The following is a 21,488-nucleotide window of genomic DNA, read 5'->3' on the forward strand; positions in this document are numbered from 1 at the left end:
TTTTGTTATATCCGGTCGTGGAGAGGTACCTCCCCCTTGCCCGACTTTTTGTTAATTTGACTTACGTTCTTCGATTTGCTTAAAATTTTCAGTGAAAGTTGGGGGTGACTATGGGACAAAGATCCGCAACTTCATTTTCTGAAATTGAATCAGGGAAGGGACCCTTTGCCGGAGGTGTACCTCCCCCTTGCCGATCCTTTTTCATGTTTCGGATTTGCTTGAAGTCGGAAACGGTCAAGCAGATTTACTTGAACCTTTCAAGAATGTAGAGGGTGACCATGTGGTGAAAATAGGGTACCTCATTTTTTGGTATCTGGTCTGGGAGGGGTACCTCCCCCTTGCCCGATTTTTTTAAAAATTGGACATAACTTCTCCGATTAACTTAAAATTTTTCAGGATGGTAGGGGTGGCCCCTAGAAAAGGAGCCGCTAATTTATTTTTCGAAATTTAGTCGTGGAGGGGTCTCTCCCCTTTACTCTACTTTTTTTAAATACAGTACAGTAAAATACAGTGTACAGTACTACTCTTCTCGGGTTTTATTGAAATTTACACAGTAGTCGTGCAAAATGTTTTTAGGAAACTGTTCTACCTGCTTTTTAAAAACGAAATAGTGCGGACACGCGTATCTTTTGATATTAAAAAAACTATTAAATTGTGGCTTTGTTATTTTACCTTTCATAACTATTACCGATAAAGTAGTCAGTGTGAAATCAGTGTGTAGCAATAATTACCTTCGATTATTACCATTTGCATTCACAACTCTGTAACAACTCTGTAACTCCTGTAATAAATTTTTAAATCATGCCAATGAAGAAGAAGGCAACTCTTACGAAACTTTCTATAAAATCGCAGAAACTAAAACAAAGAAGGAATAAAGAGTCGCAAGAAGAGCGTGAGTTGCGTTTAGAAGAAAATAGAAATAGAGCAACAACTTCTAGACAAGCAGAGACAAACCAACAGCATGAAATTCGAATCCTGTCACAAAGATTTCGATCAAGCACATTGCGTACATTAGAGAAATCTGAAGAAAGTCGCCGCAGAATCCAAGCACAACGAATACGGACGTTAGCTTCTCGAGAAATCGACACTCAGAATCAGCGCGATATTCGGCTCCAATCGCAAATGGTAAGAACTATTGCATTGAGACAATCTGAAACGCAAGAATAACGCGATAAACGACTCCAATCGCAATTGGTCAGAACTCTCTCATTAAGAGAATCGGAGACGCAACAACAATGGGATGAACGATTACGCTCCCAACTGATAAGAACTGCTGCATCGCGACAATCAGAGACACAACAACAACATGATGCCCGAGTGCAATCAGAACAAGTACGATTTTCAAATCGTATAAATTCAGAATCTGTAGAAGATCAAGCTACGCGTCTTTTATAACAGCGCTTAAGATCATCGAACACTAGATCCGCCGAAAGTTCCAAAGGGAAGAGAAAGGCGACTAAGGAGAGAAAGTTTTCTTGAAATTTACATAGGCAGTGGGGGAAGGTTATGAACGAAGAGGCAACCTTCCTTGCCCCACACTTGAAGGAAAGTTTCAAGAACTTTCAGGGAAGGTTAGGGGTGCTATTCACTACGGTGTTTGTCGATATTGTATCGGGAAAAGTGACGTCCCTTTAAAACAATAGAGCAAAATTTAAACATCGCCGATCTACTTGAAATTTACAGGGAACGTGGGCGGAGGTGATTAAATTTATACATGACTTTTAAATTAGTATATAATTTTTCGATATCTGGTTGGGGAAGGGGAAAATTTCAATAAACTTTGTCGATTTACTTCGATAGAATTTATAGGGACCATTGAGTAGTTGCGAAATTAATATAGGGTACGTGATAGACCGATATCAGGTCGGAGTGGAGCGAAGGTGGGGGGAGGGTTCCCTTTTGTCCTTTTTTTTCTTAAATTGAAAGTAGAAGGTTGTCCGTAAATGGGAACTCGGTACATAATTTTATGATTTTTGCACAGGCTTCTGCCAGACTTCTTTTTAGTAAAGAACTTAAATTTACATGAAATTGGCAGCCAACGTAGAGGGTGCATCATTTTCCAACATTTTAGCAAATGTTAATGAGGTAAAATTTTTTACTAATTTTGCTTTTTCCGATTTATTGGATGGGAAAGAGTAATTCTTTGTATGTTATTATAATATAGTGCCTAATTTTCAGATATGTTGAGGAGAAGGATACCTTTCCTTGACAAACCACACTTAAAATTCACAAGAAATATAGAAGAAGGTACACCCTCTCCCGCCGTATTTGTACCTATAAACGAAAAATCAAGTAGTCCGATTTGTTTAAAAGAATTCATATCTTTTCGAATTTGTTTTCAGCACGAAGAATATAGTTGACTAAGTTAACGCAAAATATTCCTCCAAATATGCTTAGGAAGGCGCTGCGAAGCGGGCCGGGTTACGCTAGTATTCTATAGAAATAAAATTTTGACAAAATTTTCAATAGATATAAAATTTGGACAAGATTTTGTGTAGAAATAAAATCTTCATAAAATTTTTTATAGAAATAAAATCTTGATAAAATTTTCTATAGAAATAAAATTTCGAGAATATCTTCTATAGAAATAAAATTTTGACAAAAGTTTCTACGGAAATAAAATTTTGAGAAAATGTTCTATAGAAATAAAATTTTGATATAATGTTCTTGAGAAATAAAATGTTGATAAAATTTTCTACAGAAATAAAATTTTGATAAATTTTTCGATAGCAATAAAACTTTGAAATTGTTTTTTATAGAAATAAAATTTTGACAAAATTTTCTATGGAAATAAAATGTTAACAAAATTTTCTATAGAAATAAAATATCGATAAAATTCTCTATAGAAATAAAATTGTGACAAAATTGTGTTTAGAAATAAAATTTTGACAAAATTTTCTATAGGAAGAAAATTTTGACAAAATTTTCTATAGAAATAAAATTTTGACAAAATTTTCAATAGAAATAAAATTTTGACAAAATTTTTTATAGAAATAAAATTTTGAGAAATTTTTCTATAGAAATTTTCCATAGAAAAATTTTTACAAGTTTTTCTATAGAAATAAAATGTTGACAAAATATTCTACGGAAATAAAATTTTGAGAAAATTTTCTATAAAAATAAAATTTTGACATAATGTTCTGGAGAAAAAAAATGTTGATAAAACTTTCTACAAAATAAAATTCTGAAAAATTTTTCTATAGCAATAAAAGTAACAAGAAAAATTATTGAAATAAAATTTTGACAAAATTTTCTATAAAATGTTGATAAAATTTTCTACAAAAATAAAATTCTGGTAAATTTTTCTATAACAATAAAAGTTTGAAAAAATTTTTTATAGAAATACAATTTTGACAAAATTTTCTATGGAAATGAAATGTTAACAAAATTTTGTATAGAAATGAAATGTTGATAAAAATTTCGATAGGAATAAAATTTTGACAAAATTTTCGATAGGAATAAAATTTTGACAAAATTTTCAATATATATAAAATTTGGACAAGATTTTTTATGGAAATAAAATCTTGATAAAAAATTCTATAGAAATAAAATTTCGAGAATATTTTCTATATAAATAAAATTTTGACAAAATTTCCTATAAAACTAAATTTTGAGAAAATTTTCTATCAAAATAAAATTTTGAGAAATTTTCAATAGGAATAAAATCTTGACCCAATGTTCTATAGAAATAAAACTTTGAAAAAATTTTCTGTAGAATAAAATTTTGATAAAATTTTCAATAGAAATAAACTTTTGATAAAATTGTCCATAGAAAGAAAATTTTGAGAATATTTTCTATAGAATAAAATTTGGAGAAATTTTTCAATAGAAAGAAAATTTTCTATAGAAATTAAATTTTGAGAAAATTTTCAATAGAAATAAACTTTTGACATTATTTTCAATATTATCGCTGGATAATGTACACTTTCATTTGAATGACACTTAGTTTGTCTATAAGTATGCATGACAAAAGTAAGCAGATTCATTGGATTTTATAACTCAATTCAAATTTCAATCGAATTGACAAGACCAAGTCAACAGCACGGACACAAAGAGAATTTAATGGCATTCAGCGTTTAAGGACTGGCAGACAGTAGAATGGGTCGTTGCTTTAGGATAATTAAAAGCTATGTTTGTTTATACATTCAAAAATATTTCACATGTAGTGAAAAGGATTACCGCTGGAAATTCAAATCAATTAATTTCTCTGATTTTCTTGAAATATTTTGTTTCATACTTTTTGATTTTAAACATGAGATGGGAAACTCCCCCATTTCTATTGGGAAATAAATCCCAACTGATGAAAACCATATGATGATTTAAGAAAACAAAAATTAAATCATTTTCTTAACTGACTTCAAGTATTAGTTTGGTTAAAAAATTAATTGCATCAGTTTACTTTTGATTATGGTTTCTTCTTCAATCAACCTTATATTTGGAAATAGTGTGGTGAAGTTTTTTTCTTTTTAAAAATAATATTTAATATAAATACTTTGTTTTTATTTAAATTAATTTTTTGATTTAAAAAACTAAAAAAATCCTCCCTTGTAGACGAAATTTTGGGATATCCTACAATGCAGTGCTGCCGCTAGTGAAAAATTGAGTGAAGTAGATTTTGGAAAAAAGTGGAGTAGATTGAATAAAATTGAAGTAGTCCGTCTGTTGAAATCACGCTAACTTCTGAACGAAAGAAGCTATCGACTTGAAACTTGGCACAAGTAGTTGTTATTGATGTAGGTCGGATTGTATTGCAAATGGGCCATATCAGTCCACTTTTACGTATAGCCCCCATATAAACGGACCCCCAAATTTGGATTTCGGGGACTCTAAGAGAAGCAAATTTCATCCGATGAAATTTGGTACATGGTGTAAGTATATGGTCTCTAACAACTATGCAAAAATTGGTCTAAATCGGTTAATAATTCAATGATTAAAACCGCTATGTTCATCGTAATTAAAGGAATAGGAAAAACAATGAGGTAATAGGGAAACATTTTAAAATTTGAAGCAGAACAAAAAGTGAAGCAGATTTTTGGAAGAAGGAGTGACGAAGTAAATTTTGTGAAAATGAAGCAAAATACTTCGATTGAAGTAGTAGCGGCAGCACTGTACAATGAAACGTCCCATACTTGGGCACTCTGAAAATCGGACACCTATCACAAGTGGAGAGTAAATTTTTTATATTAACCCAAGATTAAGATTAACCTCTCATACGGGGATACCTCCCAAATGTGGGCAAAATTTAGGCAACCGTTGGTGTCCACATTCACATTCGTTTAAAATTGAGGAATTTTTTTAAAGTAGTACGATATTATTTTTTTAATTTACTTCTAAGTATTAGAAAACTTCGAAAGTTTTTTCACAACCCATTCCAATATAATTCCATATTGTGATGTGAATCATTTAAAGACAAGCAATGCAATGTATGTACATTCATAGATACAAGTCTTCCTGACTCATTTCATATGGTCATATTATATATGGCCAATATACTGTTTAAACATAAAAACGTTATCTGTGTTCTACTAGAGCCAAGAGCAATACTTGCAACCATGAACGAGGGAAATGGCAAATGACACAAGGAAATGTTCCAATTTAATGCTAAGAGAGAAATATACTGTCAGCTAATGTTCTAACTAAGATCAGGGTAAATTTGCTTTCGGTTAAGTCATAGAGGTGGGTTAAGATGTTTAATAATAATGATGCATTTGCTTTTGCAAATACATCATAGTCGCCATCATCATTAAAATGATTGCTGAAGGATGTATGTGAATGAGTACTTCAATTTTCCAAATTGCTGGATATCATTCTCATGGGGCGGTAGCATTGCCATATTGTCAGCATATTGAAAATCATTAAAATATGCTAAATTCATTCACTTAATGTTTCACAAATCTCAATACCAAAGCACTTGCCAAATATCTTATTTATAATGGCTAGCAATGTGAAATGAGATAAAAGGACGAGGACGAGTAAACGTATGAGTGATATGCTAATACAAAATGAAAGTTAATTATACGCACGATAGTACTATGAGAGTTATTCACATATGTGCAATTGATTGGTTGATATGATTCAGAAAATTGGAAATTTGTATTCGACCATATGCAATAAATTTCTAATTTATCCATTTCTAAATATCCAATCAAATTCTATTGATTGCTAGCCATTAAAATATATGCAATTTCTCTAGTCTACAAATGAATGGATTGAATGAAATTTGAAAGGTCTTATTCAAGTTTTTATGGGCATTTTAGAGTGTAAATTTCATTATGAATATGAATTTTGATAATAAACAACGAAAATATGTAAAACATATTCCAAACAATTTACAAATAAAATCTATAGAAATAAAATTTTAACAAAATTTTCTATAGAAATAAAATTTTGACAAAATCTTCTATAGAAATAAAAAATTTTTTTGGAAACAAATTTTTGACTAAAATTTTCTGTAGAAATAAAGTTTTGACTAAATTTTGTATAGACATCAAATTTTCCACAGAAATAAAATTTTGACAAATATTTCTATAGAAATAAAATTTTGACAAAATTTTCTACAGAAGCAAAATTTTCCATAGAAATAACATTTTGATAATATTTTATATAGAAATAAGAGTTTAACAAGTATATACGGCCGTAAGTTCGGCCAGGCCGAATCTGATTGCGTAGAAACTTCTACGAAAGACTGTCATCCACAAATTTCAACTCACATGGTTGTTAAATATCATATACTACCACCACGTACCAAATTTCAAACAGATCGGATGAATTTTGCTTCTCCAAGAGGCACCGGAGGTCAAATCTGGGGATCGGTTTATATGGGAGCTTTATATTATATTATTATTATGGAGTGATAGGAACCAATTCCTGCATGGTTGTTGGATACCCTATACTAACATCACGTACCAAATTTCAACTGAATCAGATAAATGTTTGGTCTTCCAAGAGGCTCCGGAGGTCAAATCTGGTGGTCGGTTTATATGGGGGCTATATATAATTATGGACCGATGTGGACAAATTTTTGCATGGTTGTTAGAGACCATATACTTACACCATGTACCAAATTTCAGCGGGATCGGATGAAATTTGCTTCTCTTAGAGGCTCCGCAAGCCAAATCGGGGATCGGTTTATATGGGGGCTATATATAATTATGGACCGATATGAACCAATTTCTATATGGTTGTTAGATACCATATACTAACACCATGTACCAAATTTCAGCCGGATCGGATGAAATTTGCTTCTCTTAGAGGCCTCGCAAGCCAAATTTGGGGTCCGTTTATATGGGGGCTATACGTAAAAGTGAACCGATATGGCCCATTTGCAATACCATCCGACCTACATCAATAACAACTATTTGTGCCAAGTTTCAAGTCGACAGCTTGTTTCGTTCGGAAGTTAGCGTGATTTCAACAGACGGACGGACGGAAAAAATTTTCTATAGAAGTGAAATTTCGACAAAATATTCTATACAATTAAAATTTTGACAAAGTTTTCAATAGGAATACAATTTTTTATACAAATAAAATTTGGTAGAAAATACTTATAGAAATAAAACTTTAATAAAATTTTCTATAGAAACAAACTGTTGACTAAAAGTTTCATAGAAATAAAATTTTGACAAAAGTTTCTATAGAAATCAAATTTTCCATAGAAATATAATTTTGACAGAATTTTCCATAGAAATAAAATTTTGTCAACATTTTCTGTAGAAATAAAAGTTTAACAAAATTTGCTATAGAAAAAAAAACAAATTTAAGAAAATTTTCTATAGAATTAAAATTTTGACAAACTTTCCTATAGAAATAAAATTTTGACAAAATTTTCTATAGAAATGAAATATTGACAAAATATTCTATAGAAATAAAATTTTGACAAAATTGTCTATAGAAATAAAATTTTGACAAAATTTTCTATAAAAATAAAATTTTGACAAAATCTTCTCTAGAAATAAAATTTTGACAAAATTTTCTATAGAAATGAAATATTGACAAAATATTCTATAGAAATAAAATTTTGGCAAAATTCTCTTAGAAATACAATTTTGAGAAAATTTTCTATAGAAAAAAAAAATTATGAAAAAATTTTTGACAACATTTTCTATAGAAATAAGTTTTGACAAAATTTTTTATAGAAATAAAATTTTGACGAAAATGTTCTATAGAAATAAAATTTTGACAAAATTTTCTATAGTAATAAAATGTTGACAAAATTTTCTCTATAAATATAAATTTGACAAAATTTTCCATAGAAATAACATTTTGACAAAATTTTCTATAGTAATAAAATTTTGACAAAATTTTCTCTATAACTAAAAATGTTTTGAAATGTTCTATAAAAATAAAATTTTGACAAAATTCTCTATAGAAATAAAATTTTGACAAAATTTTCTATACAAATAAAATTTTGACAACATTTTCAATAGAAATAAAATTTTGACGAACATTTTCTTAAGAAATAAATTTTTTACAAAATTTTCTATAGAAATGAAACTTTAACAAAATGTCCTTTATAAATAAAAATTTGATAAAATGTTCTATAGAAATAAAATTTTGACACAATTTTCTTAGAATTGAAATTTTGGGAAAATTTTCTATAGAAATAAAATGTTGACAACATTTTCTTAGAAATAAAATTTTGACAAAATTTTCTATAGAAATAAAATTTTAATAGGAATAAAAATTTGACAAAATTTTCTATAGAAATACAATTTTGACAAAATTTTCTAAACAAATAAAATTTTAATAGGAATAAAATTTTGATAAATTTTTCTATAGACATAAAATTTTGAAAAAAAAAATTCTATAGAAATAAAATTTTGACAAAATTTTCTATAGAAAGAACATTTTCCCTTCATTCGTTTTGTTATTGTTGGTTTTGTTCTTTAAGCATTGTTGTTGTTTTTTTCAGCTTAAAACCATACATTGACTAACCTACAAGTTTAGCTTAACCAACAGAGGAAAATAATGTTTGTCAAATTTATTTGGGCAAAGCCCTATAAACTGAAAGATGGTTGGATGGACGCACGTTTCGGAATTACCCAGCCAGCTGCACTCAAATCGATGATTTGACAGTGGCATAAGAAAAGAGATATGTTTGTTTCGAATTTATTTCGGCATAAGCCGGTTATCTTGCAAAGCCTTTTTTTTCGGAAGGTTCAAGTGTGGTTCATTGTTGGCTTTAATGAATAGCCTGAATTTATTCTGATAATTGGTTGATAGTTTCGCTGCAAGTAGAGGATGCTGATGAGGAATGTGGTAATTCCGAAACGTGCGCCCATCCAACCATCGTGCAGTCTTTTGAGCTTTGCCTAAATAAATTTGACAAATATTCTTTTCCTCTGTTGGTTAAGCTACACTTGTAGTTTAGTCAATGTATGGTTTTAAGGTGAAATAAAAAAACAACGAAAGAAAATTTTGACAAAATTTTCTGTAGAAATAAAATTTTAACAGACTTTTTTATAGAAATAAAATTTTGACAAAATTTTCTATAGAAATCAAATTTTGAAAAAAAATTATAGAAATAAAATTTAAAAAAAAGTCTATAAAAATAAAATTTTGAAACCAAGGACCACAAAAATTGGAAAACCAGAACACAACAATTTTGTGTGTTTTTTAGGTGTAACTTCACCTTATTTTTGGGTGTAGTTTGCATTACGAAATGAAATCCCAATGTTTCAAATGAAAATTAAACTCAATTTTATTTTTGGGATTGTCCTTTGTTTTCAAGTGGAGCGTAAAACCCTGAACCCAAACCAAGGGCCGTCTTGGCCTGATCGACTCAGAATCATCTGTCCATAAGATAAAACCTTGAACCCAATCCAAGGACTGTCTTGGTTTGGTTTCAAGGTTTTATTTTGAGTCGATCGGTATATATTTTATAGGGTCTAAAATCATTTCTTCTCGACAATTTTTGGCAGATTAAAGTTATTATACCCGGACCACTATGTGGTTTAGGGTATAAAAAAAGGGGAAACCTTTCCATCCAAAGTTTATTTGCAGAGTTCATATCAGAATAATTTTTTTAATCCAAAAATATTTTGGAAAGGAGGCATCGGAAAAACGATTTAAAACTGTCAAATGAAAAAAAAAAATTATATTAAAATTTCATAAAATCAAAAAGCAAGGCCACAAACATTTTTGGAATTAATTTAAAATTTTGCAAAAATTTTTAACGAAAATGATTTCTTCAAATCCTCTGAAATCCACCAAAAGTGAGGATACTACAATAAAGTCAAGATCTTTTACCTTCCCCTTGGGTAAAAATTTATTTTCGATTGAACATAAAGATGATTTCAATAATATTATCAAGGAAGCTGGTGATCGTATAATTATGTTTGAGTTTTTTGCCCCTTGGTGTGGTCCCTGTAAAATTCTTACCACTACGTTGACGGACATGGCCCAGGAGTATCAAGGCAAACTTCTAATTGTGAAAATCGATGTTGATGAATTTGAAGATTTGGCTGTGGAAAATAATGTCACTGCGATGCCAACATTTTTGATAATGCAAAATAAGAAAATTCTCCATCAATTTTCCAGTAGTAATGCTGAAAATCTACAAGAAACTGTGGAAAAATATGCTGGAAAACCCGAGGGTGGAGTGAAGGGAAATGTGGAGAAAAATTAAAGGTGATATTTTGGAGAATAGAGGGAGAAAAGGAATGTGTATGCTATTGAATCTTGAATTACTTTTTGATTTTTGTTACAAATTTTTATTTTGAAATATTTTGGAAATATTATTTTTTTTTCGAACATATAAAAAAAAAAACAATTATTTTTCTTAATGACATTTTATCATTTTTATAATTAAAAACAAAAAAAGAAAAAGATTATTCTAATGTTTATATTCTATAATTTTTTTTATTCTATAAATAAAAAAAAAATAAAATAAAATAAATACACGACATAAATAGAAATACGTACATATCTGAGGCTCATACAATAAGCCAAAGTAGCAGAATGATGGAAATTTTTTCTATTTCACAATATATTAAATTTAAAATTAAAATATCACATTCGAACTGTATTACTGTGATATTTTTAAATTTTTAAAAAGGTCTAAAGCGTAGGAGAAAGCGTAGCACATTCTCAGATAAAGATCTTTGGATGTAATTAAACTTTTTATGAGTGTGGGGACTAATCACTGATGAACTAATAGACATGAAATTTGATACAGCTCTTGTGCAAAATATCTATAAATCAAAATAGGAATTTATGCTCCAAAAAGTAAAATTGGGAGGTCGCTCTGTATGAGGGGCTACATCAAAACATTAATCGATGAATTCCAAATTTGGTAGATTTATCTTTATGGTGTTAAAATTTCCATACATTTAAAATGTCATTAGCCAAAATTGGCATGATACTTTATGGACAGGAAAATAGAATAAAATTTACGGCATCTAAATATTCAAGACGTCAAGTCGGGGGGAATTTTCGTGGAGCAATATCAAAACCTGACTTTATATAGCCCATCTTTGAACTCGACCAGCCTGCAGACAAAAACGAATATGATCTAAATTCCATGACCTTAGTTCCATTCTTGAAGACCGAAGCGTAATTACAACAGATAGGCAAACGGACATTGTTAGATCGTTTTAGAATATCTCCCCCATGAAGAATATATATATTTTAATTGGTCATAAATCAAAAGTATCTGGCTCTTGTTCCCAAATAAGGACGCCTTCGTTTCCCCAAAACTTGACTATTTCAATAAAAAAAAATTTCACAAAAATCTTTAATATTTATTTTGGATTTTTTATTAATATTAAAAAAAAAAAATAAAAATATAAATATCTTTTTTGTCATTTGTAATACTAACGTTTCCTCAAGGGAAAAATTTCCCATTTTCGAAGTTGGTTCAGAATAAGGGAAAAGGGAATAAAGAAAAATTCGCCAGGGAGATTTTGTTTAGAATAGGGGAACAGGGAAGAGGGGAAAACTTCCCAGGGAGTTGTTATTGAGAATTGGACTAAAAGAAGTTGACTCTGGTATAGAATATCAGTAACAGTTTTAAATTAAAAAAAAGAAAAAACAAGTATATACGGCCCTAAGTTCGGCCAGGCCGAAGCTTATGTACCCTCCACCATGGATTGCGTAGAAACTTCTACTGAAGATTGTCATCCACAATCGAATAACCTGGGTTGCGGTAACACTTGCCGATGGCAAGTTATGTTAAAACTTCTTAACACCGTAATATATACCACATAGTCCATACGTGGTATATATTAAACTAAATAAGGCCGATTAAATACGTATATAATTAAGTTTAAAGTTTCTATAGAAATAAAATTTTGACAACATTTTCTATAGAAATAAAATTTGAAAAAAATTTTCTATAGGAATAAAATTTAGACAAAATTTTCTATAGAAATAAAATTTTGACAAAATTTTCTATAGAAATAAAATTTTGACAAAATTTTCTATAGAAATAAAATTTTGACAACATTTTCTATAGAAATAAAATTTTGACAAAATTTTCTATAGAAATAAAATTTTGACAAAATTTTCTATAGAAATAAAATTTTGACAAAATTTTCTATAGAAATAAAATTTTGACAAAATTTTCTATAGAAATAAAATTTTGACAATGTTTTCTATAAAAATAAAATTTTGGTAGATTATTTTTGACTCGAGTGGCAACCATGATTATGAACCGATATCATATGCTGACACCATGTACCAAATTTCAACCGGATCGGATGAAATTTGCTTCTCTTAGAGGCTCCGCAAGCCAGATCTGGGGATCGATTTATATGGGGGCTATATATAATTATGGGCCGATATGGACCAATTCCTGCACGGTTGTTAGAGACAATATACTAACACCACGTACCAAATTTCAACCGGATCGGATGAATTTTGCTCCTCTAAGAGGCTCCGGAGGTCAAATCTGGGGATCGGCTTATATGGGGTCTATATATAATTATGGACCGATATGGACCAATTTTGGCATGGTTGTTAGAGACAATATACTAACACCACGTACCAAATTTCAATCGGATCGGATGACTTTTGCTCCTCTAAGAGGCTCCGGAGGTCAAATCTGGGGATCGGTTTATATGGGGGCTATATATAATTATGGGCCGATGTGGACCAATTTTTGCATGGTCATTAGAGAACATATACCGACACCATGTACCAAATTTCAGCCGGATCGGATGCAATTTGCTTCTCTTAGAGATTCCTCAAGCCAAATCGGGGGATCGATTTATATGGAGGCTATATATAATTATGGACCGATGTGGACCAATTTTTGCATGGTTGTTGGATACCATATACTAACACCATGTACCGAATTTCAGCCGGATATGATGAAATTTGCTTCTCTTAGAGCAATCGCAAGCCCAATTTGGGGGTCCGTTTATATGGGGGCTATACCTAAAAGTGGACCGATAAGGTCCATTTTCAATACCATCCGACCTACATCAATAACAACTACTTGCGCCAAGTTTCGATAGCTTGTTTCGTTCGGAAGTTAGCGTGATTTCAACAGACGGACGGACGGACATGCTCAGATCGACTCAGATCGAGTTTCACCACGACCCAGAATATATGTATATACTTTATGGGGTCTTAGAGCAATATTTCGATGTGTTACAAACGGAATGACAAAGTTAATATACCCCCATCCTATGGTGGAGGGTATAAAAATTGAAATATTAAATTTTTTATATCAGCTTGCGAGCTGCAATTAAATCAAAAATTCGAAATACAACATCGAGAGACCGGCGATCGCCTTCCATATGCTCGAGAAATGAAAAATGGGAGTTCGTTACCACGTATTTAGAAAGGAAAATTTACTTCTAAATACTCAAGTAATAAAAAAAGAATTTATTGGTCATTTTAGAATTTTTATTAAATGACAAAATATATAATTTAATTTAAATTAATTAAAAGAAATAAAAAATATAATAAGCATATACGGCCATAAGTTCGGCCAGGCCGAAGCTTATGTACCCTCCACCATGGATTGCGTAGAAATTTCTTCTAAACACTGTCATCCACAATCGAATTACTTGGGTGGCGGTAACGCTTGCCGTTGGTAAGGTATCTTAAAACTTCTTAACACCGTCTTCTAAATTATAAGTAAGTCGATACGTGGCATATATTAAATCAAAAAAGACCAATTAAATTCAGTTTGATAAAATTTTCTATAGAAATAAAATTTTGACAAAATTTTCAATAAAACAAAAATTTTAACAAAATTTTCTATAGAAATAAAATTTTAACAAAATTTTCTATAGAAATAAAATTTTCACAAAATTTTCTATAGAAATAAAATTTTAACAAAATTTTCTATAGAAATAAAGTTTTGACAAAATTTTTTATAGAAATGGAATTTCAACAAAATTTTAACAAAATTTTCTATAGAAATAAAATTTTGACAACATTTTCTATAGAAATTTTGGTAGCCATTAGCCATTGTGGCGTATGGGTATTATGGCCTACTGATGTGCATGCCGTATACGGCATGGTGTACCAAACCCATTAGACAATTTGCCACAATCTGACAGACATCATTGCTCTCAATTTAACTTGATTTCGAATTAAATTGCATTTCGTATGAATTTTATTATCAAAAACAAAAATTTAGTAAATGCATTTTACAACCGCAAAATAACCAAAAGTTTTTTACTAAATAGAAATGACATTAACGTCCACCTTCATATACACTGAAAAAAAAAAAATGTTTACGTGATATTAAAGATTATGCAACCTAAATTTTTGAATATGCAATTTACAAAATATTAAGGACAAATTCCTTTAAAATAATGACATTTTAATTAAAACAAAATTTATAATCTTTACTTCAAAAATTGTTTTTTTTTTATAAAATTAAGACACAAATTTTGTAAACTTGCAACCCTCCGTTAAAGTTGCATATCTTTGGAGAAAGGAACATCTTCCTTAAACTAAAGAACCACATTTTTGATTTAAAGATATCATCCTTAAACTAACTGAAATATTGAACCTTTAGGTTTAAGAAAGCAAAAAAAAAATAGCTTCAAATATAGGCTAAGACTTATTTTGAGGATTTAACATCTTTGGTTTAAAGTTTTTTTCTTTTTTGGACTAAGAAAACATTTTTACTGGCATCTGTTTGTACGTGACTAGTTTTATTCATATACCGCGAAAAGAAAATGAAAATTCCATAAATGAATTTTAATTTTATTATACCCTGCGCCACACTGGGGAACAGGGTATTATAAGTTAGTGCATATGTTTGCAACACCCAGAAGGAGACAAGATAGACACATGGTGTCTTTGGCAAAAATGCTCAGGGTGGGCTCCTGAGTCGATATAGCCATGTCCGTCTGTCCGTGAATACATTTTGTAATTAAAGTCTAGGTCGCAGGTTTAGTCCAATCGACATTTGGCACAAGTATGTGTTTTGGCTCAGAATAGAACCCTATTGATTTTGGAAGAAATCGGTCCAGATTGAGATATAGCTCCCATATATATCTTTCGCCCGATATGGACTAATATGGTCCCAGAAGCCAGAGTTTTACTCCAATTGGGTTGAAATTTTGCACTAGGAGTACAATAAGTAGTGTACTCAAGTGTGCCAAATTTTATTGAAATCGGTTCAGATTTAGATATAGCTCCCATATATATAGTTCGCCCGATTTCCACTCATATGACCACAGAGGCCAATTTATTACTCCGATATAGTTGCAATTTTGCAAAGGGAGTAGAATTGCCATAGTAGCTATGCGTGCCAAATTTGGTTGAAATCGGTTCAGATTTAGATATAGCTCCCATATATATCGTTCGCCCGATTTACTCTCATATGACCACAGAGCCCATTTTTTTACTCCGATTTAGTTGAAATTTTGCACAGGCAGTAGAACTAGCATTATAGCTATGCGTCCCGAATTTGGTTGAAATCGGTTCAGATTTAGATATAGCTCCCATATATAGCTTTCGCCCGATTTACACTCATATAACCACAGAGGCCAATTTTTAACTCCGATTTAGTTAAAATTTTGCACAGGGAGTAGAACTAGCATTGTTGCTATGCGTGCCAAATTTGGTTGAAATCGGTTCAGATTTAGGTATAGCTCCCATATATATGGTTTTCTAATTTCGACAAAAATGGTCAAAATACCAACATTTTCCTTGTAACATCGCGTCTGCTTAGTCGAAAAGTTTTAAAAATTACTCTAATTTTCCTAAAGTTTTAATATATATATGTCGTGCGATAAATCATAAATAAACTTTTGCGAAGTTTCCTTAAAATTGCTTCAGATTTAAATGTTTCCCATATTTTTATACCCTGCGCCACACTGTGGAACAGGGTATTATTAGTTAGTGCATATGTTTGCAACACCCAGAAGGAGATGAGATAGACACATGGTGTCTTTGGCAATAATGCTCAGGGTGGGTCCCTGAGTCGATATAACAATGTCCGTCTGTCCGTCCGTCCGTCTGTCTGTGAACACATTTTTGTGATCAAAGTCTAGGTCGCAATTTAAGTCCAATCGCCTTCAAATTTGACACATGTTCCTAATTTGGGTCAGAATAGAATCCTATTGATTTTGGAAGAAATCGGTTCAGATTTAGATATAGCTCCCATATCTTTCGCCCGATATGCACTAATATGGACCCAGCAGCCAGAGTTTTATACCGCTTTGCTTGAAATTTTGTACAAACATAACACTTAGTCGTATAGTCAGGTGTGCAAAATTTGTTTGAAATCGGTTCAGATTTATATATAGCTCCCATATATATCTTTCGCCCGATATGGATTTATATGGCCCCAGAAGCCAGATTTTTGGCCCAATTTGGTTGAAATTTTGCACTAGGAGTACAATTAGTAATATAGTCATGTGTGCCAAATTTGATTGAAATCGGTCCAGATTTAGATATAGCTCGCATATATATGTTTTTCTGATTTCGACAAAAATTGTCAAAATACCAACATTTTCCTTGTTAAATCGCCACTGCTTAGTCGAAAAGTTGTAAAAATGACTCCAATTTTCCTAAAATTCTAATACATATATATCGAGCGATAAATCATAAAAAAACTTGTGCGAAGTTTCCTTAAAATTGCTTCAGATTTAAATTTTTCCCAATATTTTTTTACTAACATTGTGTTCCACCCTAGTGCATTACCCGACATAAATTTTGAGTCTATACATTTTGTAGAAGTCTATCAAATTCTGTCCAGATCGAGTGATATTTAAATGTATGTATTTGGGACAAACCTTTATATATAGCCCCCAACACATTTGGGGGATGTGATATGGTATCGAAAGTTTAGATCTACAAGGTGGTGCAGGGTATAATATAGTCGCCCCCGCCCGACTTTAGACTTTCCTTACTTGTTTTTTTACTAAAATTGGGTTCCACCCTAGTGCATTAGCCGGCATAAAGTTTGAGTCTATAGATTTTGTGGAAGTTTATCAAATCAGTCCGAGTGATATTTAAATTTATGTATTTGGGACAAACCTTTATATATAGCATCCAAGACATTTGACGAATGTGATATGGTATCGAAAATTTAGATCTACAAGGTGGTGCAGGGTATAATATAGTCGGCCCGCTTGACTTTAGAATTTCCTTACTTGTTGATCCTAGATTTAAGGCCAGATAGGTCACTAAAAAATTTCTTTATTTTAAAGATGCCGCATCTTTGGCTCGGAATCAAAGCCAAAATTCTTAAGAGAAGGTCAAAATCTTTGGATCCTAGTAAACTTTTTTTTTTGAGTGTAGCTTCGGTAGGCTTGAAGTGTAAAGTAAGTTGAAAATATCTTTTCTTCGTTCAACTTTCACTGAACAATTTTCAGTAGTTAAATTCCTAAATGGTATAAATATATTTAGGTAGAATAGCAAACAAGAAAATCGGGGTAAGAAAGGTTAAATGAAATATAATTTTTTTCTTTTTTAATCCAAAGCTTTTGGCCACTGAAAAAGCTTAAATAAAAATTTTACCAATTCGTTTGGGATTCCATAATAATTTTATCACTTATTTATTTTCCAACTAACTCTACAAATATTTTCCCCCCATTTACATTAAAAAATCCCTTAGGGATCATTGAACCTTATGCCTTGTCATTCCATAATCAACGCTCGCTTAATTTCTTTGGGAAATTTGATTCGGACAAATGTGGCGCCATGTCACAAACCCCCGATAAATTGTGGAAGTAATTTTTTTCGAAGAATAAGAAAAAACTTTTACAATTCCCAAGAACTTTACTTAAATTGCACTCTGTTAACGATTTGAGAAATTTATGCTTTTATGAGCTCATAACATGGTTAAGATACTTACTAGACAATTGCGATAACGATGAAGACGACAGCTACGACGACTACTATGACTAAGGCCAGGAATCCATTGCAGGCTATTGAATTGAACTCGCACAACAACTTTTTGTTAAATACAAAGAACAATTTATCGAATAAATTTTATTTCTTCTTCGTTTTCTTGTTCTTCTTTAATTCTTGGCAACTTGGTATTTACAGCATCCCTAGATGATGATGATAAGAGTTTGAAAAATCAATGGGTGCACTGTCTTCGAAATATCAAACCAGCACTTGCCCTAGACAAAATGTCAGCGGGTGTTATAAAGTATGTGGCAAATAACAAAAGGATGTTTTGCTAATGAAACATAGAAGTGCTTTTGAACCACAAATATGATATTCCCTAGGACATTGACTTGGGAAAAGAAAACCACGCAGCAAAAATTAACTGCAACTTGGATGAGAGCAAAACAAAAAAAAAAAAAAACTTACCCATTGCCAATAACCACAGATGAGACATTGACCTATAGAGCTAATATTTTTGGGAGTGCAATAAATGAAAGGCCAATGAATATTCACAAAGGTTTATAAACTCTTCGAAAATTAAATTATTCTAGATATTTACAAAGAATAAGGGATAATTTTAGAAGGCGGGAGTTTTAAGTTCCGTAAAATTGTAAGAAAAAAACGCGATGATCTTTGGGCCGGAATCTTAAAAACTCTCGACACTTGATTACACAGTGCAACACAAAAATTCCAAACAAAAAATCACTTAAGCCAGCCAAAATACTCGATGATACGAGAAAAGTAATTCCTGGATTTTGCTAGATTGGTTGCCTTTATAAGCCACTAAAATTTTTTTTGCTGTTTTGCACTTTTCGCATGGCCATAGCTTGAAAAATGGGGTGAATTTTTTTTTTGTTACTGGCTTCAGCAAAGTTATAGCTCTTGACTCAGCCAACAAAAATGCTGAGTACATTAAGTCGGAAAATTTTCATCTTCATGCCAAAAACGGCAAAAGTGTGGAAAAAATGACCACTTTTATCACCGATTTTTCCCGTTTTTCGACTATAGCTCTTAAACTATTGAAAAGTTTACGAAACAATTAAGAGAAGAAATATAGCCTATAATTGGGAACAACTTTTTAGTACATACCAACTTCATTTTTTTACTTTTTTTATCATAATGTTTTCAGAGAACACATGCACAGCCTAAAAGTAGGCAAAGAAAATTGTCTATCTTAGACAAACCCAGTTCAAGGATTGGTTTCAAATGAAATAAAGATAATATAATTGTTAGGCTAGGGAGCCATCGTGGTGCAATGGTTAGTATGTCCGCGTTCCATACAAAAGGTACTGGGTCAATCCCAAAAGGACGATAATTCGTGACCACCCTCAAAAAATTGAAAAATCCACCCAAATCCTACAAAAATTGAAATTTTTATATGAAAAACTTCTTTTGGACCCATTTCCTAAGCTAAGCGCCCTAGAGCGAAAAGGGCGATAATTCGTGAACACCCTCAAAAAATTCAAAAAAAAAAATCACCCAAATCCTAAAAACTTAAATTTATATGGAAAACTTTCTTTTGGCCCTATCTCCTAAACTAAGCGCCCTAGAGCGAAAAGGACGATAATTCGTGACCACCTTCAAAAAATTGAAAAATCCACCCAATGCTAAAAAAATTGAAATTTTTTATATGAAAAACTTCTTTTGGCCAAATCTTCTAAACTAAGCGTCCTAGAGCGAAAAGGACGATAATTCGTGACCACCCTCAAAGAATTGAAAAATCCCCAAATCCTAAAAAAAATTTAATTTTTATATGAAAAACTTCTTTTGGCCATATCTCCTAAACTAAGCGTCCTCAGTAATGCTGCGTGATATTTCTGAGTGTTTCAAAGCTGCTCTAAGTAGTTTCGCCATAAGGTGAAACGTCGTTCGAACTCGGCTATAAAAAGGAGGTCATTGGGATAAACAAATAATCGTGTAGCACTCATTGATAAGAGAGAAGTTTACCACTTGTGGTTTCGCGTATGAAAACATGCCCTGAAACCCAAATGAAACAGAGCCCCAAAAGTGGGATGAATTTTCATAATGAATATGAGCCCCCAACAAAATGTAATGAAACAAGAAAATTTACACCAGAGCAGAACTTATTGTCAATTTAAACGCCTATGTGAGCCCAAATTGCATATGTGCTACTGAGTACGAAAGCATTAATATTTTTTCTTACGTCAGTAAATTATGTGTTGTACCACATAATTCCGTTTATATTCGCGATTGCCTATTTTGTATTCTGTCCATAGGAGAAAGTCTTAACACCCTTACCAAGGGCTGGTCCTTAAACATTTTGGAATGTCATAACCCCATTTTTTGACAATGTTCAATTTATTCACTTTTCACTTTCACTCGCGTTAGACAGCTTTTTATACTGTCCGTAGAAAAAAGTCCTAAATCCCGGCTGAAGGCCGGCAGTTTTAATCAGTTTCGAATCGTGTTAGCCGACCTAGAACTCTGGCCATGTTCAAATCACAGAAAACGAAAAAAGCCCCACTTGAAAACTAAGCACACAAAAAGGAATTTGAGGTTAATTTTTATGTTAAATATTGGGCTTTATTTTCATAATTCAAATGGGCCCCAAAAATAAAATAAAGTTACACCCCAAAGAGCCTAAAATGTTGGTGTTCTTGTTTTCCATATAATTTTTTGTGGCCCTGCTTCATTTAGGGTTTTAAGGCTAATTTTCATTGGACCCATATTCATTGCGCCAGCTAAACTAGGCTAGGAAGGATTAAAGTTAAAAAAAATATTTATGAATTTTATGATATGATTATTGATATGATGCTTAATTGATATAAATTCCTTTAATTATTTAAAAAATAGGTATTTTTTAAAGTGGGTCTGCCACTTTTCATGAGAAGTGAGACCTTTTATGCCGTTTCTTAGATATTCTCAACGATGTCGTATATAAACATTTTTTACAAATGGTTTATTTTAGTTATTGTATTGAATTTTCATATCCCACATTTTTTTTTTTATTTTAATAAGCCACATAAATATGTTTATGTATTATTTTTGTTTGTCAAGTTTTGGTATCTTTTTGTTAACTTACGACAACATTTTCTATAGAAATAAAATTTTGCAAAAATTTTCTATAGAAATAAAATTTCTAGAAAATTTTCTATAGTAATAAAATGTTGAGAAAAAATGTAAAAGAAATAAAATTTTGAGATAACTTTCTATAGAAA

At 31.2% G+C, this 21,488-nt stretch overlaps 2 protein-coding genes across 8 annotated transcripts in view; one reads left to right on the forward strand and one right to left on the reverse strand.

Annotated features, from left to right (window-relative positions):
• SLO2 (slowpoke 2) overlaps positions 1-21,488 on the reverse strand; it is a 744,153-nt gene that overhangs the window by 189,544 nt on the left and 533,121 nt on the right. The gene's annotated exons all lie outside the window — the stretch shown is intronic.
• LOC142238835 (thioredoxin-2-like) lies at positions 10,044-10,897 on the forward strand. Its single transcript, XM_075310561.1, has one exon. It carries the CDS (start codon positions 10,181-10,183, stop codon positions 10,625-10,627), a length of 447 nt encoding a protein of 148 aa, XP_075166676.1. The 5' UTR covers positions 10,044-10,180; the 3' UTR covers positions 10,628-10,897.

This window comes from Haematobia irritans, chromosome 5, assembly GCF_050003625.1.
Source record: "Haematobia irritans isolate KBUSLIRL chromosome 5, ASM5000362v1, whole genome shotgun sequence".
NCBI lineage: Eukaryota > Metazoa > Arthropoda > Insecta > Diptera > Muscidae > Haematobia > Haematobia irritans.

Excerpts from the sequence above, each read along its gene's own strand:
- LOC142238835 (XM_075310561.1), top strand. The coding sequence starts at position 10,181 with ATGATTTCTTCAAATCCTCTGAAATCCACCAAAAGTGAGGATACTACA.